Below are 24,047 nucleotides of genomic sequence, written 5' to 3' on the forward strand. Positions count from 1 at the left end.
TGTTGGTTGTTCTCTGGTTCAGTGGCGTGAACAGACATGAGTTAACATGACTCTGATCTTGACTCTGACCTTTGTTCTTCATGATCATGATCTGTCTCCTCATCCTCCTTAGATGTTTTTTAATCCAGAAGAGCAGAGAGCTGCTTCGCTGGGCGGCCTGCCGTAGCTCCCTGTCTTTGTCTCTCTCGATCTTTTCCCTTCTAGGAATGCTGCGATTGGTAAATTGAAAGAGATCAACAATATCAAGACTGATTCCTGACATTAGGCTACAACAAGGCAGAAACCTACTTTTTCTTTTTGTCATTTAGTAAATAAGTCACAGCAGGTGTTGCCTCTACCTAATGTAGGCCAATAATAAACCTACACAAACTAAATATTCAGTTATAGTATACTGATCATATGCTATACCAATTCACCAAATAACATTGGTTGTGTGGTCATCGTCGTCACGTTATGTCGATTACAGTTTTTCTCAATTGATGAGACACTAAATTCCATTCACTGCAAACAGCCACCAACTGACTGCACACATTTCTCAGAAACAGGACTCTGCTGTCTAGATTTTGGACACTATTCATGGTTTGCACACAGTTTTCAAAACTCTTGCACACTTTTTGTAAAAGACTGAACACTTTTTTTGCTCATTTGAACACACTTTTCACTCATAGCACACATTTTTCAAAAAGTGAACACAAGGAAGCAGAATTGGGACACTGTTCCAACACTGCTGTCACAATTAAGACACAACAGATCAAAACTGAAAACACTTTTACCAGTGAAATGCACACTATAAAACCTGCTGGGAAACAGAATTTGTGGTTTTCTGCCACCATATTCTCCATTTTTTCCAGAGAAAACATAGCTTGTGATGTTGATGAGGTCCTGTGGTCTGACCAGGCTGAAAGAATTGATGCAGATGTGGTGTAAATATTTGCATACTGTACTGTGTACAATGCAGTGCTGTAGTTTTTGTCTAACATGATTTTTATTTTATAATGTACAGTCAGGCACTGCAATGACCCCGTCTGATTCATTTTCAGGATGCATTTGTGTTTAAGTTGTCATTTTTGAGGACTGTATCATTCTTTTACACTTCATGTGAAAACACAGTGAGAGAGGAGTGTTTTGTATTTTGCAGTGCAGTGTCCTACTTTTACTTCGTGTGTCTTTATTTTGAAAACAAAGCTCAGATTTTGACAATAAAGTGCGCTTTTGACACAAGTGTGCAGTGCTTAGTGAATTGTGTTCAAATAAAAAAAATAGTGTGCAGTGTGTTGGGAAATGTGTGCTATTTTTCAGGAACAGTGTCTTATCAATTGAGAAAAACTGTAATTGATTATTATTATGGGTAGCGTAGAGCTTGTTAAGCAGGCAGGCAGTTGGCTAATTTAGGTACAGTTGTTTAACGCTGCATGAGACAGGCTACTTCACAACAGAGACAAATACATGCACCGTGCGGCAACTGAGGCTTATGAACAATACACTTGATTCACTTCCGTGTTACCTGGATGGTGGCTGCAGTCTATATGGGTTGTGCAGCTGCTGTGTGTGTGTGTGTGTGTGTGTGTGTGTGTGTGTGTGTGTGTGTGTGTGTGTGTGTGTGTGTGTGTGTGTGTGTGTGTGTGTGTGTGTGCCTGTGTGTGTGTGCCTGTGTGTGCGCGTCTGTGTGTGTGTTTAATGTTTAATTTCTTTTTTTTTAAAGTTGAGAAGCAGAGAGCACCTGCTTGATAGTGACGGCAGGGGGCAGGTGCTCTAGCACCACCTGATGTCTATCTGTGCGCCACTGCTCTGGTTTGTTTTAAGTTCTTAATTTTTATTTGGTTAGTGTGAAAAAAAAATCAGCACCATGAACGGTCCTCGTATTTCAAGTGTCTTGTAATTATTTGAATTATTATGGACGTTTCAAAGGAAGTGAAGAAGAAAATCTCCATCAGTTTATTAGAGTTGGAACACAATTACTTGTGCTGGTTAACAATATTGTACATATTTCAATTTTATGTTAGCGCATACTTTGAGTCTGTATACTGTCCCTGATGGACAATAATAATACTTACATTAAAAAAAACCCAAAGCAAACAAACAAAATGAAACACACCTTTGAACTATAATAATAATGATAATAATAATAATAATAATAATAATAATAATAATAATAATAATAATAATAATAATAATAATAATAATAATAATAATAATAATAATAATAAAACGTGACTGCAAACATTTTATGTTAGAGAGATCATTTGAGTCTGTGTACTGTCCCTGATGAACAATATAATTACAAAAAAAAACCCTCAAAACATTCCCTTTGAGATTTTTGTATTTTGAATAATCTCTTATGTTTATTTGTGTTACTTTGCATTCTTATTCTTTTTCTTAATGACAACTTTACTTCAACCAGCTGCGATCAAAAAAAGAACATTTTAATTTGAAGGCGGATCAAGAAAAACAATAATATCCGGTGGAAGTGACGCCAAAACCGATGCTAACGTTAGCTCATTGAAACCGTTTCTAGCGTGTACTGATGTGTGGAAGTTTTTACAGACGGTTGTTTTGTAGTGTCTCAGATTAATATTTTATCACTTAAAGATGAGTTCAGTCCAGAATCTGAGAGAGTTGATCAACCAGCGACTAACTGCTGCTGCTGAAGAAATATTCACAGAGTTTGAGAAAACCATCGTCCAGTACGAGGAGGAGATCGATCGTCAGCGCAGACTGCTGGATAACATCTGGAAACCTGAGATAAAGTTACACACAACAGGTTTGTGGAAGTGTGATGGTCTGAATGAGCTGATAGAAGTAAAGTGAGGAGCTGCGGTTTGTGTGGATGAACAGCAGGATAACTTTCACATTTCTCTACCGACTCCATGGTGGTCTTTAAATTTCAGGGTTCATAATAATCCCAAAGACATCAGGCAAACATCAGCTCACTTACTTTGGTGACTGAATATAAATAATTGTCCTAATGAAGTGTGAAAGTGACGCTTTCCTTCATTCATGTATAATATATGGTGATTTGATACATATGAAATGTACAGAAAGTCTTTTTCTTTGTGAAAGTTGCCTTTTTTATCTATGCCCCATCATTTTAGCTTTTCTCATCCTCCATGTCAAACCCAACTCATTCACTCTGACACACTGGCAAATATATTACTATATACTTCGTTGGGATGCACTAACTGATCAATTGTTCATAGTAATTGACCAGTAAGTATGAAAAAATATTACCACAGAACAATTGGCCATATCCCTGGTGGGAAAACGTGACTTTAACAATTCCTTATGACAATAATAACTTCTTTTCAGCCACCAGGTTTTTGAGGTCATTGTATTCCAATTATTTCTCAGAAGCGACCATTTCTGAGTAAAACAGAACAAAATCCAAATGAAACAGTGGGACACAAGCAGTCAATCTGCTTTCTATCATTTTATCACAGTGAAATTATTAAGTTTCACTGCAAGACAGACAATTTCAAATGACACAATTATATTTATTGATCTCAGGTGTTACAGCAGTGTAACATGTTTACATGATAAACAGACTACCGTACAGTATAAATGGGATGGAATATAAATGTAGTATAGTATAAAATGAGCTGCAGTACTAATAAAACAGTTTACAGTAGAGTATAGCAGTTGAAGGAACGACTGCTCCTGACATGGATTAACAGAGACTTTTCCAACTCTGCGGCTCTGTGTTTCATGGAAACCTGACTGAACGGGACCATCCCAGACAGTGCGCTATATCAGCCGAGCAACACCCAACATCCAAAAACTCAGTGCTCCTAAGTCCAACAGACCAACAGTCAAATGACAAAAATTCTTCACAAAAGTTTTCAGGTGACATGCGGATGGTGTTTATACAGAGAAGACAGAAAATGACAAAAGAGACTGACAGCAAAATAAAACATATCAGCTCAATAACATCAATGCAGCATGTCTCACAAACAGTATGCAGTGGAGCAATTTTAATTGTAATTTATGTCAAAACTGTTCCATACTGCACAGAAGACATTTGTGAGTTCTCTGTAGTTCTTGTCATGGTTGTGCTGTTTCTACAGAGGTGCTGGATTTTATGTTGCACAGAAATATAAGCCCACAGTGAGGAAGAATGTGACAGAAACAAAAACTGTCCAGACAGTGCTTGGGTTTCTGAAGATTAATAATATTAGCTCAGCTGTGCGTCACCTATCATCACCTTTAGCAACTTTTTTTTTTGTTATTTTGCCTTCTAGACCGTCTGCAGCAACATGTCCAGGAGGAGAATGTTCTTGCTGAGCAGAATGTCTGCAACCAGGAGAGTAACTCCAGTGTGGACCAGGAGGGCCCAGAGCTTCCACAGATGAAAGAGGAGCAGGAGGAACTGTGCACCAGTCAGGAGGGAGAGCATCTTGCACTGATGCAAGAGGCTGTTATCCTGGTTCAGCGCAACTCCAAATGTGAAGAAATATCTGGAGAGATATTTGGACTTTCTGGTAAACGATTCGGTCAGTTGGATGAAGACATCGATTATCGGAGCAGGCAGGTGGATAGGATCTGGAAACCACGGATAATGTTACACAGAATTGGTATGTAAAACTATGATTGTCTTAATGAACTAACACAGGAATGTGACTAATGTAAGATTCTAATTAGAGCTCTGAGTTACATTTATTTTCCGACAGAAATTCTGCTGTTGGATCTTAACTCCTTGACATTTACTTGAACTGTCCATTTGCAGCCTCGCAGTTGCCTGGGTACATCTGCCGTTGTTTCATTTTTGTTTGTTTTTTTAGATTCATGCCAGCACTGTGCTATTCTACACAGGTGTAATTTCAGAAATTTCTCTACTTCTAGTCATGGTTGTGCTGTTTCCACAGAGGTGCAAGACTTTATATTGCTGTTAAGGATGAGCACACTGTGAGGAAACATGTGACTGCCCAGACAGGGCTTGGGGGTGAGAGGATTAAAGGTCTTCTCTCAGATGTTTCTTTCCTCATAATAATAATAATAATAATAATAATAATAATAATAATAATAATAATAATAATAATAATAATAATAATAATAATGGTAATAGTAATAATAATAAATTCTATTTGAAGGCGCCTTTCTCGGCACTGAAGGACACTGTTGAAACAAATATGTTCATATATAGACAATACAAATTAAAAACAGTCTGACCTTTCTGGTGGTCAGGAGATTACAGGTCTTCTCTCAGATGTTTGTTTCCTTCTCATCATGTTAATAACTTTTTTCATGTGCCTTATTGTCCCTTCAGACCACCATCAAGATGTCTGTAAAGAGGGGAATGGTCTCGCTAATCAGCAGCTCTGTAACCAGGAGAGGAAGGTTAGTCTGGACCAGAAAGAGGCAGAACCTCCAGAGATAAAAGAGGAAGAGGAGGAACTCTGCACCAGTCAGCAGGGAAAGCAGATTGTACTGAAGCAAGCAACTGATACTTTTCTGTCGACTTCAACTGATATGGACAATGACCTCAGTGAACTAGAACCAAACAGCAACCACCTCCTCTCTTACAATTCACCAGTAACCGTGACCCCACATCAGGAGGGAAGCAAGCATGTAGACTCACGTTCAACTAGAAATGCAGCGCTGAAGCCAAAGAGTCATAGGAGTTGCAATGTAGCCAAGTCTTCATTGTCAGAACATCACTGTGATGTTGGTACAAGTGGAAAATCTATAAAATGTGATGTTTTTGGAAACACCTTTCAGAATAAGTACCAAATCAAGAAACATCACCAAATCCACAAAATTGTAAAACCAAATGCTTGCAATACACGCAGAAGAAGTTCACGGTCTCAGCAGAAAGTCCATATGAAGATTCACAGCGGTGACAAGCTGCATTCTTGTAAAACATGTGGGAAACGTTTCAGTTGTGGTGGTCATCTGACTGTCCACATGAGAACTCACACAGGTGAGAGGCCATATTCTTGTCAAAGATGTGGGAAAAGTTTCAATCAACGTATTCATCTGACTGTCCACATGAGAGTTCACACAGGTGAGAAGCCATATTCTTGTGAAACATGTGGGAAAAATTACTCTCAATGTGGGCAGCTGACTGTCCACATGAGAACTCACACAGGTGAGAAGCCGTATTCTTGTGAAACATGTGGGAAAAACTTCAGTAAACGTTGCAAGCTGACTTTCCACATGAGAACTCACACAGGTGAGAAGCCATTTTCTTGTGAAACATGTGGGAAAAATTTCACTCAACGTGGGCCGCTGAATGTCCACATGAGAACTCACACAGGTGAGAAGCCGTATTCTTGTGAAACATGTGGGAAAAATTTCACTCAACGTGGGCCGCTGAATGTCCACATGAGAATTCACACAGGTGAGAAGCCGTATTCTTGTGAAACATGTGGGAAAAATTTCACTCAACGTGGGCCGCTGACCGTCCACATGAGAGTTCACACAGGTGAGAGGCCGTATTCTTGTGAAACATGTGGGAAAAGTTTCAGTCAAGGCAGTCATCTGATTAGTCACAAGAGAACTCACACAGGTGAAAAGCTGTCGTCCTGGAACAATGATGGGAACAAAGCTTAGTAGAACACGCATTCATTAACATCATTCAGGGTAAAAGTAGGTCTTGTAGATTCTCTGAGTTTATTGCATGTCAGTCTGAGACATACGGATCTTTAAGAATCTGCCAACCTGTCCAATGGATGCATGGCGACTTCCAGAAGCACATTGCATTTACGAAAGAGACAACTGGAGACGTCATACTTCTGAGGAACGGCCTAATAGTTTATTTCATTGGTTATCAGTTTCTGCTGGAGCTGAGTGGAAAGGGATGATGTTGCTGAGATTTAATGTCGTGAAAAGGAGTTTACACATCAACATAATTTTTGATTTAATTGTTTTCGGAATTCTCATTTTCAGTTCATGTGTATGTAAATTGGTTGCAATCCAGTTCAACTTCAGTCTGTATTTCTGTGGTGGTTCTTTCTTCAAAAAAAAGAAATTAAACCAGTTTCCAATGCAGTACAATGTGGAAGTAACAGACCTGACTGGTTTCATATCAGATAAAGCTTCAGCTTTCTATAAGACAGTTGAAGTTCAACTCATAGAGACTTCAGTTTGCGTCCGAACAGTTTGTTCATATCAGATGACTTTGATGTAACACACTTGAAGCGTTGCTTTGTGAGTGCTGGAATGAGAAGATTTTTCATGTAATTATCAATCATTATGTATTGTACTTTTTCAGGACCTCCACAGACAGATTATTCAATTCCCTCAGTTCATTTTTTTTTGTAGCTTCAGTCTGGTTGGCTGATAAAATGTTGATGATACATGGCTTTGTGTGAAGAATTTTAACCCCAAAGTGAAATAGTTTCCTTTGCTTGTTTTTTGAATTCTGTTGTCACTGACAAATTTTGCTGTCTGTTTTTAAATGAAACCATAAACTGTTTGAAACAAAGTCTTATTATCATTGTGTTCTCTTTTCTGGGTGTTTTTAATATATCGAGTAGATGATTAAGTTTTGCAACAAAAATCAACCTGTACACCAAAGTGAGATCTCATGCTGTTTTATATTTGTCAAAGTTGGGCTGCATGATAATATTTTTTAGTTTATGTCATTAAAAAAACAACAGTTTGGATTTAATAAATTGAAATTCCTATGTTCATTCTTATATTAGCCGACAGCCTCAATCATCCTCAGCATGGAGGACACCAGTGTTGCACAAATGTCTGCAGAGATGTTGTCATTCTTCTTTACTGGAGGGGTTGTTTTGACCTACATGTGTCTTTTAAAATACCTAAAAGATGTTCTACTGGATTCAAATCAGGTAACATTCTTGTCCGAGTTCCATTTTTCACTTTGTTCTGTACAAAAATAAATAATGTGTGATTTCTAAAACTTTTGATCTGTCCAGAAAGGGCAGCACAGAATTTTTACTGTTTCTTTTCATGTGTTGATAAGTTTGTATCTCCAAATGGATGAAAAGAAATCTTACATTTGTTAATAATGGATCCAAAGGGCAGCATATAGCAAAACAAGATTGGGTTCAAAACGGAACCTCGTGGGACCCAACAAGTGAGTAAGTGAGTTTGAGGACAATGACTTCAGTCCATGGCCACGAACTGTTCAAGCACCCAGCAGCCTTAAAGTCTTTTTCATGTCCTGAGATTCATTATCTACAGCCTTCTACATGAGGTGTTACGACTGACTGCAGAGATTTTGATGTTAATGTTTTTATTCAGGAAGGAATTAATCGCTGCATCCTCAAAGCTATTTTGTCTACAATTATCTTAAACTGTGCCATAATATTAGCATTAAATCATGATCTATGTTCATATGCAGGCAGTAATGATGTTGAAACGTGAGTGGAATTTTACCCTGAATAGATTTTTAAACTCCGTCTTTCCTGAAATTGTGAAATTTCATAAATTGTGGCTCTGAAGCTGCAAAAGCAACAACAGATTCCCAAATTCCTCTTTGATGGTATGGACAGCATGTGATTGTGTTGCACGTCCATCTCAGGCTAATTTTGTGCTAAAGAGCTGTCTGGCCGGGGTCAGATGTGGCTCCCTGCTGTCAGGCCTTTGTGCCACCAGAAGGTCCCCCTTCTGCTGCTGGTCCTCAGCGATCTGGAGCAGGACGGGACCAGGAGATGGAGGAAGAGCAGCTGGACAAGAGGAGCATAGATGACGCGAAATAGTTTTAATATTTAGAGGAATATGAGTAAGATTTTTACATAATAAAGCTGAAATACTGCAGCCAAATCATGAAAAAAAGGAAAACTAGCTATTTGATATGAAGTAGTTATTTTTTCTTCATGGATAAAGTATTTTCTTTTAATTTCATGATATTTTATATTCAAATTCCTTGAGTGTTCCTTTTCCTTTCGAATTGTGAAGTTGCAAATTTGATTTAATTTTTTTTAGAATTTCATTTCATATTTTGATCAAATAGCTCCACAGGTTCTACAGTTGCTCACTTTTCCGATGAAGTGTGATAATGTTTTAGATATCATAGACCCAAAAAGCCAAGTGAATATGCACAGTGATTTTTATATTTATTTATTTTTGTCCATATAAACACGACGCAACACCATCAAACAGCTTTTAAATGTGAGATCCCACATCCTCATATTCAATAATTACAGCCTGGTAACATTCTGGTATTCATCTCCAAACCTGTGTAGATAGTTGTTTAACTTATTTCACCATACAGATGATTAATTTGAAGCAAAAGTCTAACATTTATGCCTGTGAAGCAATAAAGATTTTTGTTTTTTTGTCATTATGTATTGACAGTAAAAAAAACAACAACAAATACCTGTAAATATGTAAATAAACATCTGTTTGTGCTTTATTTTCATCAGTCTAAGTTCATATAAATCAAGTTTAACTGTGGATTTAGTTGACGATTTTACACAGATTATAATGGACTCCATGGATGAAATCCACTTTGAAAATCTCTGGAGACAACTGCTAACCAAAGCAGGACTGAACCCAAATCACAGCCAAGTGTAAGAAACCTAAGGCTGAATTTGCATTATGAACAAGGACACTTCTGCCATAAGTTCCATGTCTTTACTTATGTTATTTAAACGGTAATTATCCAGTAAGAGCCATCCACAATAAAAATGACCCATGACTGCATTAAAATGTATATAGCAGCATAATGTAGTAAATGTATTGAAGCAAAAGTTCAGTCCCTGAATGTTGTAGCTGCTGCAGGTGGAACCAGTTTGAACTACTTTATATCCAGTTTTATACAATGACAGATAAGTCTGAGGGTGAGAGGAAAGAACAAAAACAAAGTTCTGATCCACAATTTTCCTCTGATCTTTTGCTGAGATGTTCACCATTTAGAGGTTAAAATCACAATCTGGTGAAGCTGTTAACAACTCATAAATGTCTGAAATGTCGATGCAACTACACACTGCTTTCTGTAGGATGCCAAAATGGAAACTACTGCGTTTATCTTCAACAATATATTGTGTTTTCAAAGCTTGTTATATTTTCCACTGGGTCAAATCTTACACTTAAACAAGAGCAATTCAGATAAATGAAGATTCAGATAAATGAAGTACAGTAGAAAATGCAATAATTTCCTCTGAAATGTGCTGGAGTAGACAGATAATAGAAGTACTTTAAAAATGCACTGACATGTCCACAGCAGTAAATGTATTGAGTAACTTTACTCTACTAGTGATTGCAGTTTGTATGTTGTTTTGCTGTTTTCAGTAGTTCCTGGAGGAAAGTGAGACTCATTGGTGATTAGAATCTCTATTGTTTATTACTTCATGTTCACTTGATATGTTGCCTTCCTACTTAGTGAGTTGTGGTGGTAAGTAACTCAGTGCATTTGCCCACATAATGTATTTAAATACAAATTTGACTTGAGTGAATCAATTTCTACAACTTTATATTTCCACTTTATTGCAGTTCAGAGAGAAATAGATTTTTTCCGACCCAGTTCAGGTCAGCAGGTCTTCAAAGGTAATGAATTAGATTTTATTTCTTTGTAATGATCTTCAGATATGTCCAGGATTTCACCTCTACAAACATATGATGACCTTAGAGAGTAGGATACATTGCTGATTAACCTGGCAGTTTATAAAGTAACGGCTTCAAATAAAAAGAGGGTAAAACTGGCTCCCAATCAAACAGTATCATTAACTCACTAGTAAACATCATTTATATTTGTAAAACATTGACAGAATCCATTTTCTGGCAGTATTACTTTTGATATTTTATATGCATGTTGCTCAAAATACTCAGACTACTTCAGTTAGGTTTTGGTTAAGAATGTTCCTGTTAATGGAATATTGTTGTAGTTTGGTATTTCTACTTTTGCTTTATTCAGTCCCTGTCACTTCATTCTGTTCTTCTTTGTCATTTTTATTAATTCATTTTTGTTGGTTGTTCTCTGATTTGTATTTAGTTCTCCATATTTGCTTTCTTCAAGTGTCTTCTAAGTAATTGAATTATTTTGGACCTTTGAGATAAAGTAAACCAGAAAATCTCCATTACCTTGTTACTGCTGGAACACAATTACTTGTTTGGTGAACAATATGGTGCATATTTCCATTTTATGTTAGAGAGATCATTTGAGTCTGTGTACTGTCCCTGATGAACAATATAATTACAAAAAAACCACCAAAACATTCCCTTTGAGATTTTTGTATTTTGAATAATCTCTTATGTTTATTTGTGTCACTTTGCATTCTTATTCTTATTCTTAAGGACAACTTTACTTCAACCAGCTGCGATCAAAAAAAGAACATTTTAATTTGAAGGCGGATCAAGAAAAACAATAATATCCGGCGGAAGTGAAGCCAAACCGATGCTAACGTTAGCTCATTGAAACAACTGCTAACATGTACTGATGTGTGGAAGTTTTTACAGACGGTTGTTTTTCGTGTCTGAGATTAATATTTTATCACTTAAAGATGAGTTCAGTCCAGAATCTGAGAGAGTTGATCAACGAGCGACTAACTGCTGCTGCTGAAGAAATATTCACAGAGTTTGAGAAAACCATCGTCCAGTACGAGGAGGAGATCGATCGTCAGCGCAGACTGCTGGATAACATCTGGAAACCTGAGATAAAGTTACACACAACAGGTTTGTGGAAGTGTGATGGTCTGAATGAGCTGATAGAAGCATGGGCGGATCTAGAGAAAAAGTAGTAGGGTTGCAAAGGGGTGGCATATGTGTGTGTATATATATATATATATATATATATATATATATATATATATATATATATACAGTAGGGCTGCCACAAACGACGCGTTTACGATATATCGTAAACGCGGATGTCCACGCTGTATTGTGCATATATAATATATGCATATACTATATATGCACGATACAGCGCGGATGTCCATGCGTGTTCCGCGCTCCACTCGGACGGTGATTTCTGTTGCATTGCGCGCTCACTTCCGCTTTCGATGACGTATCGTGCTCAGGCAATTAGTCGACGTTATCAAATTGACACAAATACTGCTGAAATAAGTATGTTAAATAAGTAAATATCATTTGTATTTGTCAGCCAATCCTAAACATGAGTTGTTCTTATTAGCTGCCAATCACAATATGTGATTTGATATGTCTAGCAGAAAGGGGGAAAGATTTAAACTGAAATAAAGTCAACCTTATACACTTTGAAGAAACCAAATGCTAGATATGTTAAAAATGTTTCTTAAATTTAGCAACAAATTAGATTAAGACTAGACAATGTCTCTCTTATGCACTGTTTTGGGAAATCTGCATTTGTGTGATCTATGCTTATGTTCAGCCTGCCACAATGATTACATTATTAATTCATCTACAACAGAGTCAGAGTCCAGATCATTTTATTTATTGTCTTAGATTTGTGGTTTTATATTTTGATGCTCTTTATTTGAGACATTTCTTACAATAATTCTATAATTCCAATATTTGGATATTCTTAAGGATTAAGGATCTACTTATCCTTTTAAAATTAAAAGATTAACTACATCAGATAATAATTTGTCCAAAAAGGTAATTATTGCGACAGGTGTACCTCTTACTCAGATATATTATACTAAAGCAATATTCATAGCATGTGGAGCAGCTGGACCAGAGATAGTCTGATTTACCTTTCGCTGTCTGATCTCTGTATGCCTTCATTTCTTTCTCTGTCTCTGAACTCTTCCTCCTCCATCTCCTCTCTGGGATGTTCTTCCTCCTCTCTTCCTTTAGGCTGGGAAAAGCTGCTGGTGGTTCCCTTCCTCTTCATTCTTTACTGTCTCCTACAAGAATCACACTGACTGAACTATGTTTTTTCCTTTGATAATCTTCATTATTAACTATGATACAATCTGATGTGTACAATTTTAACCTTTAAAGAGTTACTTAACATGTAAACATTTTTTCAGCTGTAAACTAAATTATATGACTGTACTATGATGAAACACATCAGTGTTGGTGTTGTTATGACCTTGACACCAAAATGATAAAAAACAGCATTAAACAAGCAGGATGTAGTTTTCAAACAGTGCATGAAAACCTGGTGTGACTGGGGGGTTTGGTTACACTTTAATGTCATGTAAAGTCTCAGTAAATGTGTGATTTCTTTTGACTTACAGTCTGTTGTCAGAACCACAGGTTGTAATTATCAGAAAAAGAGAGAAAAACTTCCACAGACGATTCCCCACCATCGTTCTGTGGCTGTTCTGTAACATTAGCTAGCTACATTAGTAAAAATTAGCAAGGCGCAGGCTCACTGGAAACCGTGGTTCGTCTCACAAGCAAACACTTTATGTGAATTTAGACACTATTAGCATTTAATACATTGTGAACAGTTATATTACCATGTAGTCTTACCCAGTCTGACTAGTGTCTTACTGTCACACCGAAGTCCAGCTGTCATCCACATGACTGAGGTCTAAGAGCAGCCCCCTCAGGGGGGCGTGTCACCTCGTATCTGTAGCAGCATAGACTGTACAGGACGTGACATCACATGGTGCATTCGAAAGCACTCGGACATCGGAGTTTCACTCGTTATTCGTCTTTCCTGGACTTTCGCTCTTTACGGCCGGCCACAACCTTTCATATTCATATTTTTGAATTAGAACGTTAAGAATTGGGGTGGCAGCCAGGGTGGCAAGGCATCTTCTAGGGGTGGCAGTTGCCACCCTATGCCACCCCAGTAGATCCGCCCCTGGATAGAAGTAAAGTGAGGAGCTGCGGTTTGTGTGGATGAACAGCAGGATAACTTTCACATTTCTCTACCGACTCCACGGTGGTCTTTAAATTTCAGGGTTCATAATAATCCCAAAGACATCAGGCAAACATCAACTCACTTTGGTGACTGAATATAAATAATTGTCCTGATGAAGTGTGAAAGCCACGTTTTCCTTCATTCATGTATACATTTTACATGGATAATATATGGTGAAATGTACAGAAAGTCTTTTTCTTTGTGAAAGTTGCCTTTTTTATCTATGCCCCATCATTTTAGCTTTTCTCGTCCTCCATGTCAAACCCAACTCATTCACTCTGACACACTGACAAATATATTACTATATACTTCGCTGGGATGCACTAACTGATCAATTGTTCATAGTAATTGACCAGTAAGTATGAAAAAATATTACCACAGAACAATTGGCCATATCCATGGTGGGAAAACGTGACTTTAACAATTCCTTATGACAATAATAACTTCTTTTCAGCCACCAGGTTTTTGAGGTCATTGTATTCCAATTATTGCTCACAAGCGGCCATTTCTGAGTAAAACAGAACAAAATCCAAATGAAACAGTGGGACACCAGCAGTCAATCTGCTTTCTATCATTTTATCACAGTGAAGTGATAAAGGTTCACTGCAAGACAATTTCAAATGACACAATTATATTTATTGATCTCAGGTGTTACAGCAGTGTAACATGTTTACATGATAACCAGACTATTGTACAGTATAAATAGGATGGAATATAAATGTGGTATCATATAAAATGAGTTGCAGTACTAATAAAACAGTTTACAGTAGAGTACAGCAGTTGAAGGAACGACTGCTCCTGACATGGATTAACAGAGACTTTTCCAACTCTGCGGCTCTGTGTTTCATGGAAACCTGACTGAACGGGACCATCCCAGACAGTGCGCTATATCTGCTGGGTTTCCAGCTGTTCAGAGCATACTGCACCACGGAGGCTACGGGGAAAACAAGAGGCAGCGGATTGTGTTTCTACATGAACGAAGGTTGGTACAGAGTTGTGACAACTCTGAAGATGCTGTGCTGTTCCAACTTGGAAGGGCTCCTCACAAACTGGAAACTTTTTTATTCGCCGCGGGAGTTTTCCTCTTTCATTCTGGTCAATGTTTACATCCCTCCTGACGCCTGTGTGAGCTACATGCTGCAACTTCTGGCTTAGCAGGTCACTGACACAGAGCAGCAACACCCAGACTCTCTTATTATTAGATTTTAAAAGAACAAAATTAACCCATGAACTGCTGAAATACAGACAACATATTTCATGCCCCACCAGAGACAATAACACATCGGACCACTGCTACACCACTATTAAGGATGTCTATCGTTGAGTTCCCAGAGCAGCTGCAGGCCTCTCCGACCACTTGCCTTGTCCATCTCGTCCCAGCCTACAGGCAGAAACTGAAATCTGTTAAACCTGTGGTGAAAACAGTGAAGAGATGGACCAGAGAAGCAGAGCTTGACCTGCAAGCCTGCTTTGTCTGCAGGGATTGGAGTGTCTTTGAAGCTGCTGCTAACAACCTGGAAGAGCTGGCTGACGATGTGACGTTCTACATCAGCCTCTGTGAGGACTTGTGTGTTCCCACCAGGACTCATTTAATATTTCATAATGAGAAACCATGGTTCACTGCAAAACTGAGACGGCTCCGTCAGGCCAAAGAAGAGGCCTACAGAAGTGGGGACAAAGTGTTGTTCAACCAGGCCAGAAACACACTGACAAAGGAGATCAGAGCAGCGAAGATGAGCTACTCGTAGAAGCTGAAGAGTCATTGTTCAGCAAACAACCCTACATCAGTGTGGAAAGGCTTGAAGAATGTCACTAACCAGAAGCCTCCACCCCCCACCTCTGTAGGGAGCCAACAACTGGCTGACAACCTGAACCAGTTCTACTGCAGGTTTGTAAAGGACTTCACACCCCACACCCACACCGACCATCCCCCCACACAGCCATCAACACCTCCTGCAGTCCCAGCTCTCTCCCCTCCTGCAGCCCTGCACCCCCTACCTTCTGACACTTAACCTGCAATCAAGATCTGTGAAGAAGACGTCTGCCGGCTCTTCAGGAAACAAAAGACCAGGAAGACAGCAGGCCCAGACCGAGTCTCACCTGCCTGCCTCAAAGCCTGTGTAGACCAGCTGCCACCTGTGTTCACTCAGATGTTCAATAGATCACTGGAGCGGTGCGAGGTTCCTTCCTGCTTCAAACGCTCCACCATCATCCCAGTCCTCAAGAAACCCAAGATCACAGGACTGAATGACTACAGACCTGTTGCTCCAAAATCTGTGGTCATGAAGTCCGTTGAGAGACTAGTGTTGGCCCACCTGAAGGACATTACTGGACCCCTGCTGTACCCCCTGCAGTTTGCTTACTGAGTAAACGGGTCTGTGGATGATGCAGTCAACATGGGGCTGCATCACATACTGCAACACCTCGACAGACCAGAGAACTACGCAAGGATTCTGTTTGTGGACTTCAGCTCGATGTTCAATACAATCATCCCGGATCTCCTCCTACCCAAACTCACCCAGCTGTCTGTCTCACCCCCCACCTGTCAGTGGATCTCCAACTTCCTGATGGACAGACAGCATCTAGTGAGGTTGGGCAGCTTCACATCCAGCACCTGCACCATCAGCACCAGTGCCCCGCCAGGGATGTGTTCTCTCTCCACTGCTCTTCTCCCTGTTCACTAATGACTGCACCTCCTCACACCCCTCTGGGAAGCTCCTGAAGTTTGCAGACGACACCACCATTGTTGGTCTCATCCAGGATGGTCAAGGCCAAGAGCCTATCTCAAATGATACTGGGTGGGAGGTGGTGGACACCCAGGGCGGATCACCGGTTCATCACAGGACAGCCCAGAGACAGATCGATGCCTCAACCTTCAGAAAGGACAACAACAGCAATATTTTCAGCAATATGTGACGTTGACTTGCGATTAAATCTTTGTAAACTGAGGACGCAGCTACTTTCTGGAGATGTTTCATAGGAAGGTGAAAACCTCGATCATGGGTGATGTAATTAATATGATTAGTAAAGTCTGAGCTTTCATAACTAGCTAGGATTGTCTCAAGTTATTTATAGTTGGACTGTGGTGGCCAATTATATACTGCTCAACACAAAGATATAATAGCAAATTCCAACCAAAAACAATTGTTCAGTGAAGAGGACCATGTCTATTTCCAACAAAATGAGCCAACATGTAGAATATCTTTTTGGGAAACTCTCTCGAATTACACCATTTATCAGAATTAGGGTTGCAGCTAACCATTATTTTAATAATCGTTTAATCGGCCGATTATTTTTTTTCGATTAATCGATGAATCGGATTTTAAAAAAAACAACACATTTTTAATTTCCGCCGCTTTATTCAGAAAGAGAAGATTTGGCCTGACAGAGCAAATAAGATCATTGAAGCGAAGCCTTCATCTTCAACCATCGACAGAAGCCTCATGTCAGTGACTATCATGTTGAGGATGCTCTCAGTCAGGACAGCTGCTTGCTGTGGTGGACATGATGTCTTCTCATCATGAAGCCTGTCATTGTTTGCTGTTGATGAAATGAGAAAGATAGTATAGTTTGAGGATGTATTATAGCACAATTTACAGCAACTCAGTAATTATCTTGTTTTATTTGCAGTATTAAGTTAAGGCAAGTAAGTAGTCCAAAGAGCAAAACACAAAGTACACACGCACACACACGCACATATAGATAGATGGATAGATAGATAGATAGATAGATAGATAGATAGATAGACAGATAGATAGATAGATAGATAGATAGATAGATAGATAGATAGATAGATAGATAGATAGATAGATAGATAGATAGATAGATAGATAGATAGATAGATAGATAGATAGATAGGACAAGCACCATAAAAAATACTAAATAAGTTACTTTAACCGCGGTCTAAATACAGTTCATCCTGCCTCACTCCAACACAGACCAGTGTCTTCACTCAGACTTTGTGAGAAAATTAAAACTTGAGGCTTAATCTTTAAATTATTATCACCATTGTGGGCAAGTTACGTTTATTTATAAAGCATATTCAAACCCTGCTTAATTTGATTAAAGTGAAATAAAAAGTTTCACACGTGCACACACACACACACACACACACACACACACACACACACACACACACACACACGTGCCCTATCACTGTCATTAATCAGCTAACAAACAAACACTAGCATCAGGAGAGCTACCAGAGAGACTAACGTTACGTTTCCTCACTGTAAAACAGAACAAACGTAGGATAATGTAGTGACTTACCTGCTGTTGAGCTCCTTCATCCTCATCGGTGACTCCAACGTGTTTCCGTTTCAGGTGCTGCATCATCATCGTGGTGCTCCCGTACATCATATCACTTTTGTAAAGCTTGCATGTTATGCGTGTTTCTTGAAGCGTGAAATGCTGCCACACTTTTGAGGATTTCGGTCTGACTGTTTTCTCCGTGTCGGTCATGTTTGGTTGAAATTACTCTGAATTTACTTTCGCTTTGCCGCCACCTCGCTCTGTTCAACTCGCTCTAAAGGTGGAGTTATTTAAAAAAAAAACTTTATTTCCGTCAGCCAGCATTGACAAAGCTCTGGAGATGAAGTAGACGGCTCCGCGACATGGCGAGTGACGCACAAATCGCGTGACATAACGAATCGATAATCAAATTCGTTGCCAATGCTTTTAATAATCGATTATTAGCGATTTTATCGATTCGTTGTTGCAGCCCTGATCAGAATCTTTAAAAACAGCAAGAATCAGCAGATGTTCAACTTTCCATTGGTTCTGCGATTAGTCATCTGACATATGGTTCATTGAAATGACTCCATTCTACGTCTCATTCAAAAATTCACCAACAACTCGTTGTTTGCAGCAGAACCATATTAATCCAAAAAAATCAGTGCTCCTAAGTCCAATAGACCAAAAAACAAATGACAAACATTCTTCACAAAAGTTTTCAGGTGACATGCTGATGGTGTTTACACAGAGAAGACAGGAAATGACAAAAGAGACTGACAGCAAAATGAAACATATGAGCTCAATAACATCAATGCAGCATGTCTCACAAACGGTATGAAGTAGAGCAATTTTAATTGTAATTTATGTCAAAACTGTTCCATACTGCACAGAAGACATTTGTGAGTTCTCTGTAGTTCTTGTCATGGTTGTGCTGTTTCTACAGAGGTGCTGGATTTTATGTTGCACAGACATATAAGCTCACAGTGAGGAAGAATGTGACGGAAACAAAAACTGTCCAGACAGTGCTTGGGTTTCTGAAGATTAATAATATTAGCTCAGCTGTGCATCGCCTATCATCACCTTTAGCAACCTTTTTTTTTTGTCATTTTGCCTTCTAGACCGTCTGCAGCAACATGTCCAGGAGGAGAATGTTCTTGCTGAGCAGAATGTCTGCAACCAGGAGAGTAACTCCAGTGTGGACCAGGAGGTCCCAGAGCCTCCACAGATGAAAGAGGAGCAGGAGGAACTGTGCACCAGTCAGGAGGGAGAGCATCTTGTACTGATGCAAGAGGCTGTTATCCTGGTTCAGCGCAACTCCAAAAGTGAAGAAATATCTGGAGAAATATTTGGACTTTCTGATAAACGATTTGGCCAGTTGGATGAAGACATCGATTATCGGCGCAGGCAGGGGGATATGATCTGGAAACCACGGATAATGTTACACAGAATTGGTATGTCAAACTATGATTGTCTTAATGAACTAACACAGGAATGTGACTAATGTAAGATTCTAATTACAGCTCTGAGTTACATTTATTTTCCGACAGGAATTCTGCTGTTGGATCTTGACTCATTGACATTTACTTGAACTGTCCATTTGCGGCCTCGCAGTTGCCTGGATGCATCTGCCGTTGTTTCATTTTTGTTTGTTTTTTTAGATTTATGCCAGCACTGTGCTATTCTACACAGGTGTAATTTCAGAAATTTCTCTACTTCTAGTCATGGTTGTGCTGTTTCCACAGAGGTGCAAGACTTTATATTGCTGTTAGGGATGAGCACACTGTGAGGAAACATGTGACTGCCCAGGCAGGGCTTGGGGGTGAGAGGATTAAAGGTCTTCTCTCAGATGTTTGTTTCCTCATAATAATAATAATAGTAATTAGAGGTCGACCGATATGGGATTTTCAAAGGCCAATGCCAATACCGATTTTTAAAAAAATTTTCAGTCGATGGCCGATATCTAAAGCCGATTGTAGAAGCCGATTTTTAAGGCCGATATCCTTTTTTTTTAAAGCACATCGATTACAAAAGGCAATTTAAACACTAAAAGTATATACATGTATATATTACAAATTAAATACACTAGTAGAACTCTAACATTTATTGAACAAAAAGTGAAAAAGTACAATAATATCAAAAAATAGTTAAAGTTTACATAACATACAATTAAAAAGTAACCTGAAAGTGGTTAGGGTTAGGCTTGTTGCCTGGCTCACTCGCTCTGCTCATGCTCGGCTCTCTGAGTGCCGGGGGTCCTTCTAAGGGAAAAGCGGTCGCGGCAGCTGCCCGTATGGGTGCCTGATCACAAATCAGCTTTTTATTTGTAAATATCGGCCGATGGCCAATATTGAAAAAAGTCCATATATCGGCCCAAAATATCGGCCGCCTGATATATCGGTCTACCTCTAATAGTAATAATAATAAATTCTATTTGAAGGCGCCTTTCTTGGCACTCAAGGACACTGTTCAAACGAATATTTTCATATATAGACAGTACACATTAAAAACAATCTGACCGTTCTGGTGGTCAGGAGATTAAAGGTCTTCTCTCAGATGTTTGTTTCCTTCTCATCATGTTAATAACTCTTTTCATGTGCCTTATTGTCCCTTCAGACCACCAACATCAAGATGTTTGTAAAGAGGGGAATGGTCTCGCTAATCAGCAGCTCTGTAACCAGGAGAAGAAGGTTAGTCTGGACCAGAAAGAGGCAGAACCTTCAGCGATAAAAGAGGAAGAGGAGGAACTCTGCACCAGTCAGCAGGGAAAGCAGATTGTGATGAAGCAAGCAACTGATACTTTTCTGTCGACTTCAACTGATATGGACAATGACCTCAGTGAACTCGAACCAAACAGCAACCACCTCCTCTCTTACAATTCACCAGTAACCGTGACCCCACATCAGGAGGGAAGCGAGCATGGAGACTCACGTTCAACTAGAAATGCAGCGCTGAAGCCAAAGAGTCATAGCAGTTGCAATGTAGCCAAGTCTTCATTGTCAGAACATCACCGTGATGTTGGTACAAGTGGAAAATCTATAAAATATGATGTTTTTGGAAACTCCTTTCAGAATAAGTACCAAATCAAGAAACATCACCAAATCCACAAAATTGTAAAACCAAATGCTTGCAATACACGCAGAAGAAGTTTTCGTTCACGGTCTCAGCAGAAAGTCCATATGAAGATTCACAGCGGTGACAAGCTGCATTCTTGTAAAACATGTGGGAAAAGTTTCAGTTGTGGTGGTCATCTGACTGTCCACATGAGAACTCACACAGGTGAGAAGCCATATTCTTGTGAAACGTGTGGGAAAAATTACTCTCAACGTGGGCAGCTAACTGTCCACATGAGAACTCACACAGGTGAGAGGCCGTATTCTTGTCAAAGATGTGGGAAAAGTTTCTATCAACGTGTTCATCTGACTGTCCACATGAGAACTCACACAGGTGAGAAGCCATATTCTTGTGAAACATGTGGGAAAAGTTACGCTCAACGTGGGCAACTAACTGTCCACATGAGAGTTCACACAGGTGAGAGGCCGTATTCTTGTGAAACATGTGGCAAAAACTTCAGTGAACGTTTTAGGCTGACTCTGCACATGAGAGGTCACACAGGTGAGAAGCCGTATTCTTGTGAAACATGTGGGCAAGGTTTCAGTAAAAGTTGCAAGCTTTCTCTCCACATGAGAGGTCACACAGGTGAGAAGCCGTATTCTTGTGAAACATGTTGGAAAAACTTCAGTGAACGTTCTAAGCTGACTCTCCACATGAAAGTTCACACAGGTGAGAAGCCATTTTCTTGTGAAACGTGGGAAAAACTTCAGTGAACGTTCTAAGCTGACTGTCCACATGAGAGTTCACACAGGTGAGAAACCGTATTCTTGTGAAAGATATGAGAAATGTTTCAGTCAAGGCAGTCATCTGATTAGTCACAAGAGAACTCACACAGGTGAAAAGCTGTCGTCCTGGAACAACGGTGGGAACAAAGCTTAGTAGAACACGCATTCATTTACATCGTTCAGGGTAAAAGCAGGTCTTGTAGATTCTCTGAGTTTATTGCATGTCAGTCTGTGACACATGGATCTTTAAGAATCTGCCAACCTGTCCAATGGGTGCATGGCGACTTCCAGAAGCACATTGCATTTACGAAAGAGACAACTGGAGACGTCATACTTCTGAGGAACGGCCTAATAGTTTATTTCATGTTGGTTATCAGTTTCTGCTGGAGCTGAGTGGAAAGGGATGATGTTGAAAATGAGTTTACACATCAACATAATTTTTGATTTAATTGTTTTCGGAATTCTCATTTTCAGTTCATGTGTATGTAAATTGGTTGCAATCCAGTTCAACTTCAGTCTGTATTTCTGTGGTGGTTCTTTCTTCAAAAAAAAAAGAAATTAAACCAGTTTCCAATGCAGTACAATGTGGAAGTAACAGACCTGACTGGTTTCATATCAGATAAAGCTTCAGCTTTCTATAAGACAGTTGAAGTTAAAAATTCAACTCATAGAGACTTCAGTTTGCTTCCCAACAGTTTGTTCATATCAGATGACTTTGATGTAACACACTTGAAGCGTTGCTTTGTGAGTGCTGGAATGAGAAGATTTTTTATGTAATTATCAATCATTATGTATAGTACTTTTTCAGGACCTCCACAGAAACATATTATTCAATTCCCTCAGTTCATTTTTGTTTGTAGCTTCAGTCCGGTTGGCTGATAAAATGTTGATGATACATGGCTTTGTGTGAAGAATTTTAACCCCAAAGTGAAATAGTTTCCTTTGTGTGTTTTTTGAATTCTGTTGTCACTGACAAATTTTGTTGTCTGTTTTTAAATGAAACCATAAACTGTTTGAAACAAAGTCTTATTATCATTGTGTTCTCTTTTCTGGGTGTTTTTAATATATCGAGTAGATGATTAAGTTTTGCAACAAAAATCAACCTGTACACCAAAGTGAGATCTCATGCTGTTTTATATTTGTCAAAGTTGGGCTGCATGATAATATTTTTTTAGTTTATATCATTAAAAAAAACAACAGTTTGGATTTAATAAATTGAAATTCCTATGTTCATTCTTATATTAGCCGACAGCCTCAATCATCCTCAGCATGGAGGACACCAGTGTTGCACAAATGTCTGCAGAGATGTTGTCATTCTTTACTGGAATTAAAGAAGTTCTACATTTGTCTTTTAAAATACCTAAAAGATGTTCTACTGGATTCAAATCAAGTAACATTCTTGTCCAAGTTCCATTTTTCACTTTGTTCTCTACAAAAATAAATAATGTGTGATTTCTAAAGCTTTTGATCTGTCCAGAAAGGGCAGCACAGAATTTTTACTGTTTCTTTTCATGTGTTGATAAGTTTGTATCTCCAAATGGATGAAAAGAAATCTTACATTTGTTAATAATGGATCCAAAGGGCAGCATATAGCAAAACAAGATTGGGTTCAAAACGGAACCTCGTGGGACCCAACAAGTGAGTAAGTGAGTTTGAGGACAATGACTTCAGTCCATGGCCACGAACTGTTCAAGCACCCAGCAGCCTTAAAGTCTTTTTCATGTCCTGAGATGCATTATCTACAGCCTTCTAGATGACCTGAGGTGTTACGACTGACTGCAGAGATTTTGATGTTCATTTTTTTTATTCGGGAAGTAATTAATCACTGCATCCTCAAAGCTTTTTTGTCTACAATTATCTTAAAATGTGCCATAATATTAGCATTAAATCATGATCTATGTTCATATGCAGGCAGTAACAATGTTGAAAGATGAGTGGAATTTCACCCTGAATAGATGTTTATACTCCGTCTTTCCTGAAATGACTGTGAAATTTCATAAATTATGGCTCTGAAGCTCCAAAGGCAACAACAGATTCCCAAATTCCTCTTTGATGATATGGACAGCATGTGATTGTGTTGCACGTCCATCTCAGGCTAATTTTGTGCTAAAGAGCTGTCTGGCCGGGGTCAGATGTGGCTCCCTGCTGTCAGGCCTTTGTGCCACCAGAAGGTCCCCCTTCTGCTGCTGGTCCTCAGCGATCTGGAGCAGGACGGGACCAGGAGATGGAGGAAGAGCAGCTGGACAAGAGGAACATAGATGACGTAAAATAGTTTT

At 39.1% G+C, this 24,047-nt stretch overlaps 1 protein-coding gene and 1 pseudogene across 1 annotated transcript in view; both read left to right on the forward strand.

Annotated features, from left to right (window-relative positions):
- The window catches only part of LOC111575886 (uncharacterized), a 34,037-nt gene extending 26,617 nt beyond the window's left edge, over nucleotides 1-7,420 (forward strand). The window contains exons 11-13 of the mRNA XM_055014359.1: nucleotides 2,560-2,761; nucleotides 4,236-4,568; nucleotides 5,261-7,420. Of these exons, the coding sequence (XP_054870334.1) occupies nucleotides 2,560-2,761; nucleotides 4,236-4,568; nucleotides 5,261-6,546 (1,821 nt within the window). The 3' untranslated portion in view covers nucleotides 6,547-7,420. The remainder of the gene's footprint in view (nucleotides 1-2,559; nucleotides 2,762-4,235; nucleotides 4,569-5,260) is intronic.
- A 3,876-nt stretch (nucleotides 7,421-11,296) lies between these two features.
- Nucleotides 11,297-22,794, forward strand: LOC111575882 (zinc finger protein ZFP2-like; annotated as a pseudogene).
- The last annotated feature ends 1,253 nt before the right edge of the window (nucleotides 22,795-24,047 follow it).

Source organism: Amphiprion ocellaris, chromosome 10 (genome assembly GCF_022539595.1).
Source record: "Amphiprion ocellaris isolate individual 3 ecotype Okinawa chromosome 10, ASM2253959v1, whole genome shotgun sequence".
Lineage (NCBI taxonomy): Eukaryota > Metazoa > Chordata > Actinopteri > Pomacentridae > Amphiprion > Amphiprion ocellaris.